At 32.2% G+C, this 12,892-nt stretch overlaps 1 protein-coding gene across 4 annotated transcripts in view; it reads right to left on the bottom strand.

Annotated features, from left to right (window-relative positions):
* The window catches only part of LOC114330018 (intersectin-1-like), a 205,185-nt gene that overhangs the window by 178,856 nt on the left and 13,437 nt on the right, over positions 1–12,892 (bottom strand). For all 4 annotated transcript variants that reach the window (XM_050644297.1, XM_050644298.1, XM_050644296.1 and 1 more), the window contains exon 3: positions 1,920–2,332. In XM_050644297.1, coding sequence (XP_050500254.1) covers positions 1,920–2,332 — 413 coding nt within the window. The remainder of the gene's footprint in view (positions 1–1,919; positions 2,333–12,892) is intronic.

Here is a 12,892-nt window from a genome sequence, read left to right as displayed (position 1 = left end):
CTCTACAGTTTTTATAACACCTAAAAAACTACACATTTTGTTGAACTGATGAAGCTTTTGAAACTTTAAAGCGAAACGTTTTTAATAAATCAATGAAGTACCTACTTCTCTTTTTTTTGTCAATAAAATGACCGAATAAACCTCTGCATTCACTAGCTGAATACATTTGATATATGCAGTAAATACATTGAATGGAATATACAGTGAGTCCATGGTTCTTTACCCGTGCGTCATTAATACCCGGCGAGTTAAAACACATGAAACTAAAGACAAACCAGTTACCGCCTGTTATTAATACGTTCGATGCATATGTCGCTCATCGGCGACATTCGCTTTCCCTCTCCAGTGCTGATGTCGCCGATGAGCGACATGTGCTCACTTATATTCTTCTTCTTATTATGCAATCCACTAATGGATGTTGGCGATCACGTTTAACCATTTTTTCTCTATCCCTTGCAGTATGTATTAGGTCTCCTATGTTTCTTAGCCCTGTCCATTGTTTGACATTATGACATTTTCTTCCTGTCCACTCCCTTCTTCCTTCGAACTTTCCTTCAATTAAGGTTTGCAGAAACTGGTATCTCTCGTTTCTAATTAGGTGCCCCAGGTATGCCGTTTTTCTCTGTTTAATTGTGCATAGCAATTGTCGTTATGTACCAATTCTTCTCAGGATTTCTTCATTTGTTATTTGTGCGGTCCAGGGAACTTTCGTCGATAAATCCACATCTCAAATGCCTCTAGCTTATTCATTTTGTTAATTTTTAAAGTCCATCCTTCCATGCCATATAGGAGCAACGACCATAATGTAGCATTTCGTGAATCTTAGTCTTAGGTTCCGGTCAAAGTCAGAGTTCGTAAAGACGTTTCTGAATTTCATGAATGCACTTCTGGCCCTTTCTATCCGACATTTAATTTCCATATCCGACATCCAGCCTTCACATAGCCAGGTTCCCAAGTACTTAAATTTTCTTACGCGCTCTACATCTTGATTGTTATATGCTAGTCTTGAATTTTGATGTTGACATAATTGACGGCTGATTATAAGGAACTTCGTCTTTTTTATGTTAATGCTAAGTCCCATGTTCTCGCTATGTTCTCCAATTTTCTTAAGAAGGTTTTGGAGGTATTCTATATTGTCTGCTATTAAGACCGAGTCATCCGCATATCGTATATTATTGACCGTTAGATACATATCACTTATATTACGTTATAAAAATGATTTCAGGTTATGAGAGAAGTACTTAAAAAAATATACGCAGCGAACGTGTTAAGTAAACCCACATGTTATTTTTATAAACGCTCTAGACTCAGTACATCAAAAAGAAATAAGTACAAAAAACACGATTGGGAATGTTTTCAGATTTTAAGTACAATTTGTGACATTTCTGGTTTGTCTACTTGTGGCTGTCGGTTTGTTGGATTTTTTGCTGTTTCAGAAGTTATTTATATTACACAAACAGCTGTTTTCACAACTAATTTTATATTGGAGTTTGAAATTTTATGGTAAGTGTATTTTATTTTGCCATTAATTTACATACACATTTAACCTCATTCGCACAGTTAAGGAATGGTTTTGTTTAAGTTTCCGCAAAAGTGAAAGAAATTACTAAAAGAAAATATTTATTAAATATTTTATTATTTATTTATTAATCACTACTGATATTAAAAAAATTTATTAAGCTTTTTCAAATGTAGCTGTAATTCTGCACCAAAATTTTAAAGCAAAACTTACATTTTACATTCTATTAATTTATTTGATAAGGTTAAATCTTATAATTTAGTCCGTGATCGGAACAGTAGCCACTTTCTGTCACTTGCTTTTGCCTGGAGTAAATTTCCGACTTATTTCGTAAGCTTTAAATGATGACACACGGATAACGAACCATGGACTCAACTGTACAATATATTACATAATTTACCTGTTGGAATGTTGGGAGCATTTGGTATATTTGTAAAATTACCCTTAGTAGGTGGAACTATACCAGTTTGAACCATTCCCATGGATGCAGTATTTGGTGTAATATTACTTGGAGGTTGTCCAATTAATCCGGGCAGTAAAGGCGGTTGTGTCGATGTTAAGGGTTGACTTAAAGGTTGTGTTGACATCATTGGTGCAATTTTGGGAGGCTCTGGTCTAGATGGAGGGTTAACGAGTGCAGTATTTGGCAAGGGAGGGATCGCAGGTGGAGTATTAACTTTAAGAGAAGCAAGAAGGGAAGGAGGGAGGCCCTTAGGGACCTCATATCCTCTTAATTTTAGATTAATAAGCTTACAGGCTATGGAAAATTCATCGATGTTCATTTTGCCATCTGCATCGGTGTCTGCAAGTGCCCTGTAAAGAAAATTTGATAATTAAAATAAATTTAAGTGTCTTTTTAGTGGCTATACATGCATAGATGCTAACGCCTATTGACATTGATTTTTTATATTATGGTGCAGGAATTTTCAATAAAATATCTCGAAAAGTACCCGGACTTTAACCATATATCTTACTATGTTTATTTTTAATATGTTACTGTAACAAGTTACCTCTTTTGTATTTTTTATTATTTAAAAATATATTATAAAGTAGATCAACATTTTTAATGGTAGGAGGTAGAGACCAATTTTGCCCAGGGGCCCCCACTGCCTTAAATCCGGCTCTGGTATAAATCCAGATACAATACATAACGATAATAAATACACGTCATGAAATGAATGAAGTGCAGGTGAAGGGTGCACAAATGTACTGAATACTAGCGTAGCCAATGACGTATAATAAGTAAGCGTAGCTAGTAACACTATATCGGATGACAAGTCTTGTTGTCTAATGTATCCGCTGTGAGCTCGTACGTAGAGGGGATATTTACAAATTCTTGAGCGCCAGTAGTGGCAAGTCTGTAAACGTTTACCGGAAATTTGACATAAATGTCAAAGTGATTAATGTAAAATTAAAATTAAAAACATTAATTATAAAAAATATTAGTTGGTCAAAGCTGTGGTATATATTTTTACCTTAAATATACTTACGTTTTAAATACTGAATTTAAGTTTTTTTAATGTTCCGTAATATGTAATTATAATTTAATCTAAAAATCTTAGCGCCATCTACACGATAATTGTGAAAGTATCCGAAGTAAGAAATTCATATTTTATCAATAGAACGTCAAAATGATTAGCAAAATTTTAAAAAATCGATTACAATTTAATTAATTTTTTGCGTTGTAAATGTTAAGCGATAACAATTAAATAATAAATTTAAAAATTACCGGTGAAAGATAATTCCAGTAATCCGCTAGGAGCGCCACCAGCGAAGCTCAGAGCGTATACAAGCTTGTTTGCGACAAACAAAACAATCTTCAATCAATACGCGCTATCCGTGATTGATTCATTTATATATTATTTATAATATGTAAATTAATATATTATTGCAACTTTTAGTTACCAATATAATAAACTCAAGTGCAAGAAATTCGATCTATGACATGTTTCCCATTTATTGTGAGTTTTAAAGCTTAGGACTTGTTAACAACAACGGATGCTGCAAGAGCCATGGTTTTACTTCAAGATGGTAGTAGGTAATATTATGCGGGTCGCGGACGTTTCCCCAACTGTCATCAATACGACTAACTTCACGCGTAACTTTGATACGAGAATTATAAAAAGAAATATGCATATGCATTGCAATCCAGATCCCGTAATTCGTTACGCGTGATAAAGTGAGTATTCTCCTTTTCATGAACATTTTTCAGTGCGTCACAAATTATAGAAAAAAAGGTAAGTCCGTGATAATACATATTTATGACATTTATTCTAACGTGACATTTTAGTTAAATCTGACAGTTGTCAAATTTTATTTTCAATTTGGAATAAAACCAAATCAATTGTGTCTATTGCATTTATAAAATGGTATTTTCTTTCATTTGTATAGTCTTATAAATTGTACAGATTATATTGATAATATTATTATTTTATTTAATAAATAATTCTTTTTTGATTATGGCGCCATCTATCGACAACTAGAATAATCACCGAACTAGAATAATTACCGAAGTATTCCCAGACGTGCCTTTTTTTCTGTCACATACAATTTAATGCGTTAGAGAGAAATCGAAAAACTGTGACGCACTGAAAGATGATCATGAGAAAAAGAATACGAAGACATACATATTTGTTTCTTTGTAATTACAGCTTCAATTTACCGTACACTTCTCGTAGACTCTGCCGATAAGGTAGAGTCGTGTTGGGGAATGCTCGCGTGCCCATATTATGCGGCCCAGATGCTATGTTTGATAACATCAAAGATAACATACCTAGGTTACCATGAGAAGAACAACAAGGTTTTAGGTCTAGTCTAGAAGATCATGCACCGAGCAAGATAACAAAAATGGAAAGGACTAGTGTCTAGAGTCTAGAGGCATTGGTAGTTAGTTGTAATAAATGTAAATAAGAAATGGCGAATTTTTTGAATAATAAAATACTCTTAATTTTGTTTTCTTCTATAGTAGGCTAAAAATTGTTTAATATGTTCTCATGAAAATAACATAAAATACAAAATAACATAAATTTCCATGTTTAAAAAAACAATACAATTTATTTTCATAAAACTTCTGCACACGCAATAAAACATCGCCACTGGCAGAATTGAAATTAAATGACATGTCAGGTATTTCCCAAGGCATGAAAAATTTCAAGGATGTTCTATCCAAGTATTATAACAGGAACTGTGTTATACAGTGCTCAACAATTATTGATAAGGATCACCTTAAAAATTGGTCATTTTTAATGTCTAGAATTTTCTAAAGCTGTTGTCCGATTTAAGAAATTTCTTTAACATGTTATAGCCTTATTCTTTAACAATATCGCTGTAATAATATTGTTGCTAGACAGGTAAACGGTCATTGTATACCGGCTGTACCAATCAAACTGCGATTTTTTCTCAAAGTTCGCATGAGCCTGTGAAATATTTTAGCTTTTATAAAATACTGAAATTAAATACCCAACTTCATGTGTTCTTAACATTATGTTTTTTGATTCATACATTACTCCAGGGAAATAAGACAAAAATATACCATGTTCGGGACACTTGAGCAGCCAGGTTGCAAATGGGTTTTTTGGGTACTATATACCTAATACATTATACAGTGCTAGTCAAAAGTCCGTACCCCCCCCCCCTCGTATCTTTTGAATGGTTATACATATAATAGTGAAATTTGGAGGGAGGAAATAAACGGACGTAAGCTTCTTAACTAGTCATGACAGGTGACGTAATAGTGACAGATGACGTTACAGAGCCACTGTGACCGATAATTTTAAATGGGACCTTATGGCAAGTGACACCTCATTTGAAAGGTATTTAAAATACCTATTCAGTCATACTAATTTTTTGGGTTTAAGTTGATTTTGGATTTTGGTGAATAAATGAAATAAATATAACTTTGTAGTTTCGCATTTAATTATTAAAAATTCAAATCTCCGCCCATGGTTATTTTGTCAAAAAAGTTGACATTTTTCAGGGCCCGGATTACGTACACTCGATACGCATCGTATCCGCCATGTTTTCCCATAAGGCGCTACAGTAAAACATGGCGGATACGATGCGTATCGAGTGTACGTAATCCGGGCCCAGCTCTCTAGTAGTTTTTACGTCAACGTCAACCTTTTTGACAAGTAACCATAGGCGGAGGTTTGAATTTTTATTAATTAAATGCGAGACTACAATTTTATATTATTTCATTTATTTATCCAAATGAGCTTAAACTCAAACAAAATTAGTATAGCTGAATAAGTATTTTCAATACCTATCAAACGAGGTATCGCTTACCATAGGGTACCATTTAAAATTATCTGTCACAGTGGCGCTGTAAAGTCATCTGTCACTTTTACGTCACCTGTCATATCTAGTTAAGAAGCATACGTCCGTTCATTTGCTCCCTCCAAATTTCACTATTATAAGTATAACCGTTCAAAAGATACGAGGGGGGTACGGACTTTTGACTAGCACTGTACATACAAAAATGCCCGTCACAGTTCGGACGAGAAATTTAGTTATTAACAAATAAGTGTCAAAAATGGCAGTTTTTTCGTTTAAATCGCTACGGGTAAAAATAGGGTAATTAAATATCTTATTTATACTGTTATTCTATTAGTAGACGAGCCAAGGTTTAAAATGGCAGTTTTTGAATTTTGGGTTCGATCATTTGTTGCTTCAGAAATTGCAAAATAAAACTAAAATTCCGAAAATAGAAAAATTGGTATAACTTTTGTGAAAATGACCTTAAGACTTTCATATTGCACGAAAAGTTGAGACAAACAGTTAGTATAATGCACAAAAAATTTTAAGACGATTCGTCAAATTAGTTTAAATTTTATTCAATTTGTTTATCCCAATGAGCTTTTTTTTCGCAATAATATTGTTCAGAAAATAGTAATGTAATAGCAATTCTGTGAAAACCACATGAAAGAAGAAAAATCATGATTTCAAAATGTTTAAAAAAAATCATTAAAAAGTCATTTTTATCATTCCGAAAACATTTTACTAAAGTAGGGTCATTTTTAGTTCATAAACAAATTGAATAACTTTGTTAATATTGTTAATATTTGATAATATGTGTAGATTAAAACTACTTTGGGATTTGAAAAGCTGGTATTTTTATACGAATTTAAAAAAAAAACACTTTTTGCCTAGGTTAATTACAGTCAAAGTTAGCCACTTTTTTTATTTAATTGACAGCTACTTTGTTTATAACAATTAAGCAACCCAACTAGCGCCATTTCGAAGATGAAGGTATATAGTTTATGTGTAAAAGTTTGAGTAAACTTTAAACTTCAACAGACTTGTTAATAAAGCTTTAAAAATAACGTTCTAACGAAATCGATTTGTGGTCGGTGGAAATGAATTATTAAAATCCGTGCACTCAAAAAATGAAACTGATTCTTCAAACATATGCTGCGATTAATATCTCCAGAGCTTGTTGATGGATTTTGATCATAATTTTTTTAAATTGTATGTACTCGTAGTCTTGTAGAGTACGTTATGTACGTAAATCCCCACCTAACATTTCAAAATGTTAGGGGAGTTCTCCTTATCACTCAGGGATATGAAAAATAGATTACGACCGATTCTAAGACCTACCGAATATACATATATAATTTCATAAAAATCGGTCAAGCGGTCTCGGAGGAGTATGACAACTAACACTGTGACAGGAGAATTTTATAGATGTAAATATATAGATGGGTATTAACAAATAGGGGTTGGTGATGGAAAAGTGTAAATTAAGGGTTGTATGTATTTTTTAATCCTACATCATATAAAATTAAGATAGACAATTTTGTCCAAAAAAAATAAAAAAAAAATGTCATGGGGGCAACCCCCCCTTATAACTTATGGATATGAAAAATAGATTAAAACCTATTCTCAGTCCCATAGGATACACTTGTAAAATTCCATAAAAATCGGCCAAGCCGTTTCGGAGTAGTATGGTAACTAACACTATTACAGGAGAATTTTATGTATATTGAAGTAACTGTGAATTAAATAATAAAAGTGGCTAACTTTGACCGTAATTAACATAGGCAAAAGTATTTTTTTGAAAATTTGTTAAAAAATACCAGCTTTTGAAATTCCAAGGTAAATTTACTCTACAGTCAATATTAACAAAGCTATTCAAATGGTTTTCAAGCCAAAAATGACTCTACTTTAGTAAAATGTTTTCGTAGTGACAAAAATTACTTTTTAATGATTTTCTTTAATAATTTGAAAACAAGACTATTGTTCTTTCATGTGGTTTTCACAGAATTTCTATATAATTATTATTTTCTGAACAATAACATTACAAAAAAAAAAGCTCTTTGGGATAAACAAATTGAGTAAAATTTAAACTAATTGACGAATCGTCTTATAATATTTTGTGCAGTATATGGACTCTTTGACTCAACTTTTTGTGAAATATAAAAGTCGTAAGGTCACTTTCGCGAAAGTTATAGCAAATTTTTTATTTTCGAAATTTTAGTTTTATTTTGCAATTTTCGAAGCAACAAATGATCGGACCAAGATTAAAAAACTGCCGTTTTAAACATTGGCTCATCTACTAAAAGAAGAATACTATAAATAAGATATTTAATTATCCTATTTTTACCTGTAGCGATTTAAACGAAAAAACTGCAATTTTTGACCCTTATTTGTTAATAACTAAAATTCTAGTCCGAACTGTGACGGGCATTTCTGTATGTATAATGTATTAGGTACCTAGTACCCAAAAAACCAATTTGCAACCTGGCTGCTCAAGTGTCCCGACAAAAACCTTATTTCCCTGGAGTACATGTTCTTAACATTGAATATCAAAAAATGCGCAATACTTACCTCATAAAACCCACCAAATTTCATTTGCATATCTCAACCGGTTTAAGAGCAATAAAGAAATCGTCAGTTTGTAAGAAAATTTTTAACCCCCCCCCCTATCTCGGAAATGAAGCATTTGCGGACATACGTTTATAAAGTTATCATTATTTTTCATATTACTTATTTATTTATTTAATTTTCATATTACTTATTATTATATTTTCATCTACCTTGAAGTTTGCCATACTAACTTAAGATCGACACAGACTGTGTCGATCTTTGCGACCGAGTGAAAGGACTCGAAGTTAGTTTCTCCCCACACGAATATGTTCCTCGAAGTTGAAAGAATGCACTTTAGACAACTTTCCCTAATACTTCGTTGGGGAACTTCGCGAGAGTGTAAGCTCGCTGTAAAAACCCAGTTTTGTATGGGATTTCAGAGGCTATAAGGTCTGTGATTTAGGCCTTTTTTGAACTATATATTTTGCAGATTTTGACTTTAAACCAGTGTTAGCAACAATGGAGAATAGGATTATTGTCTCAGGGTATAATTATCATCAGTAAAATTATCATCATATCTTAGTATACAAAATCACCAGACAGACTTTTTCAAAATTTCGCAGGGACTAAAGCAGGGAGATGGGCCGGCCCCAACATTGTTTAACCTGGCACTGGAGTATGCGGTTAGGCAAATGGAAACTGGACGAGGAAACCTACTGACCAACCGAACGGTTCAACTGGCCGCTTATGCCGATTATATTAATATTATGAGTAGAACATCAACAGGAGCACAGGAAACATACGCAGAGTTAAAAACACAAACAAAAATGCTAGATCTGGAAATTAACACAGAAAAAACAAAAATAATGACTCAGACGAGAAGAAATATAGTCCCACAAAACATTATACATGAAGATGACATTGAAACGGTTGGAAAGTTTACATACCTGGGAGTAGAAATATATGCCGACGGATCAGAAAATGGAGAAATACGGAAGAGAATAACGCAGGCAAACAGAGCTTATTTTGCCCTCTCCCATATATTTCGGTCTAAAAGTGTCCACCAAATACAAAGATGAGAATCTATAAAACTTTAATTCGACCAATAACATGCTATGGCAGTGAAGCCTGGGTCCTGAAAGAAACATCCAAAAACAAACTCTACACATTCGAAAGGAAAGTACTGAGGAGAATACTAGGACCTGTGAGGGAAAACGGAATCTTCAAAGTCGATACAACAACGAACTTTATCAACTTTATAAGGAAGCACCCCTGTCAGACTTCATTAGAATACAAAGATTGCAATGGGCCGGCCATGTGATAAGAATGGGAGAGGATAGGCTACCAAAAAGAGCACTGAATGCTAGAATGCAGTGAAAGAGACCGGTTGGAAAGCCAAGAAAGCGCTGGAAAGACACAGTAAACAGCGACGCACAAGCCCTTTTAGGAGTCCGTGTATGGAGAAGAGCAACCACAGACAAGCAAAGGTGGAGGCAAAAAATAAAAAAAGGAGGCTAAGGCTCAATTTGGGCTGTAGTGCAGTAGAAGAGAAGAAGACTCACTAGTCAACACTACACAGAATGGAAGTAGATCAAGGCGAAGCGAAGTCGCTCATGAAGTACCTCTCTATACTCTCGTGTTTGCTGAACTTCGATCAATTTGACAAGTAGTAGAGTGGACGCTTAAGAGTTGGAAAAAGATTAAAAATTAAGAGGATGAGTACGTATTTTCGGCTGCATGCTATTCAAATGGGGATTCATTTTTTTCGAATCCTGAGAAAACTAATAAGTATTTTTGAAAAATTTAAACGCAGAATGAAATATTACGTTATTGGCGAGGGCCGAAAGTCCCTGAGAACTTCTATAATGTTTATTTTAATAAGTTACAAGGGTGAAAAAGTAAGAGAAAATTTAGTGTGATATTTAATTTAAAATATCTCATTCAAAATAAATTTTTTATTTATTCTAAGGGACTTTCGGCCCTCGGTAATAATATAGTCTTTCATTCTGTGTTTCAATTTTTCAAAAATATTAATTGGTTTTTTAAGGATTCGAAAAAAATGAAAACAATGTCCGTGGTAATATTTCCAAATCTATCTTTGTCATACAAGGCACTCAGTCGAATAGAATATTGTCAGCATACTGTCAGTCAGACAGTGACAATCAGTGACAATTTTAAATATTTGACATGGCATCGGGAATATTTTGAGTTGTTGATTAAATAATATTGATATACAGGGTGATTGATTAGTAGGGTAAAGCTCAATAGCTCCGCTATAGTAGTAGATAGCAATAAAAGTTAATAACAAAAATTTTAGCCACCTTTGAGCTTCACATTACAAAATTAGTTAGAATGTTACAGGGTGTTCGATAACACAGTGGCAGACCTAACTTATGTTTTTTTAAATGGAACACCCTATATTTTATTTTATATTCGAAATCCTGTTAACTTCTCCATCACAAAAATATAAAGGTTTGTAATGTTATACAGGGTATTTACAAAGTTATAACGAATTTTGTATGAAAATCGTAACAAATTCAACTCCCTGTATAAATAAAAATAAGCACAACAGCAATGGTTTATTAATGCCATATTTTTTTATTTATTGTCAAAATTTTTAAGAATTATTGATATTGCTAATTTTCTTTATATCAAATACAGGATGAGTCAAAACGCAAGTACATTATTTTCTCAGTAATGTTAAATGGAACACCCTGTATTTTATATCATTATTGAAAAGTAACATTAACGTACTACTAACGTACCTATGCCCAAATTTATTAGTTTTCGAGATATTTTCATTTTTCAGAGCAAATTATTTTAGGTGTTTAAATTTATCTAAATTTTAAGTAAGCCATGACTGAATTGACAATTGAAGATTACCGATTAACAATCCGGTAATCAATGTAACACTGTAGCAAATAAAGAAATAAAAATAATTTATTAGTAATACATTTTACAAACAAAAACACAACCACTACATGCAACATTTTTGAAACAATTAAAAACTATCTTTTTATGTAAATGCAACAAATAAACAAAGAAAATTAGTAATAAATTTTACAAAAAAACACAAACACAAAATACAATATTTTGTGAAGACAATTAAACACTACTTTTGTATGTAAATGTAATAATGTAACAAATAAAGAACGAAACATCATTTATCAGTAATACATTTTGCAAAAAAACATGTTTGAAAAAATTAGAAGCTACTTTTAATAAAATATTTTTAATATTTAATTACATAAGGTGTTCAAAATGATCTCCTAACACATTTATGTACGCCTAAAAACGATCATTGAATGAGCTACTTACTGTACGAAGCATTTGTAAATTAACACATCGAAATACACTTTGTATTCTATTTTTCATCTCATCCCTTGTTGTTGGAGGTATTTTATAAACTTCATTATTAACGTAACCCCAAAAAAATCAGTCCAGTTTTTTAAATTCTGGTGATTTGGGTGGCCACGCTACTGGTCCATTGAAAAATGAAAATATCTCGAAAACTAATAAATTTAGACATAGGGAATGTTATCTAAAAATTAAAGTACGGTAATGGTACTTTTCAATAGTGATATAAAATACAGGGTGTTCCATTTAAAATTACTGAGAAAATAATGTACTTGCGTTTTGACTCACCCTGTATTTGATATAAAGAAAATTAGCAATATCGACCATTCTTGACAATTTTGACAATACGTTAAAAAATATGGCATTAATAAACCATTGTTGTTTTGTTTATTTTTATTTATACAGGGAGTTGAACTTGTTAAGATTTTCATATAAAATTGGTTATAACTTTGTAAATACCCTGTATAACATAACAAACCTTTATATTTTTGTGATGGAGAAGTTAACAGGATTTCGAATTTAAAATAAAATATAGGGTGTTCCATTTAAAAAAACAGAAGTTTGGTCTGCCACTGTGTTATCGAACACCCTGTAACATTCTAACTAATTTTGTAATGTGAAGCTCAAAGGTGGCTAAAATTTTTGTTATTAACTTTTATTGCTATCTATTACTATAGCGGAGTTATTGAGCTTTACCCTACTAATCAATCACCCTGTATAGTGTATTTGATAAATAATTGATTTAAGACGTGAACTTATTAAAAAGTTATTTATTGTGTATTATTTGTGGAAGATTCAAGCAGAGAATACATCAGGATAATATATTCTGTGATCCAAGTATTTTGTTGTTAAAGATGTTCAAAATTGTAAGCGTTCCATAGTAACAATATATTATTAAAAAATCACTTTAACACTTTTCCTCTTTTCTCGATTGAGTATTAGTTTTTGTTGTACATATAAATTATTACTATCACTGAATACATAGTGAAAAAATTATCACATTTATTAACTGAATTAATAATTTGCAATTATAAAAATAACAGTTATCCAAGAACATTCAAAAGCGATCTCTTTAAATTAATGATGACATTTTCAAGTAGAATGACATTCTAGTAATGTTTACATATCCATACCAGTGTGAAGTTTACTACACGTAATTTGCCGTGTAAAGCCAGAAAAAGTAGGGATACCCGTAAAATATTTGCGAATTAT

The sequence above is a fragment of the Diabrotica virgifera genome, chromosome 2 (genome assembly GCF_917563875.1).
Source record: "Diabrotica virgifera virgifera chromosome 2, PGI_DIABVI_V3a".
In the NCBI taxonomy this organism is placed as follows: Eukaryota; Metazoa; Arthropoda; class Insecta; order Coleoptera; family Chrysomelidae; genus Diabrotica; species Diabrotica virgifera.
The sequence above is the reverse complement of the archived record's forward strand: the minus strand, read 5'-3'. Positions and strand labels throughout refer to the sequence as shown.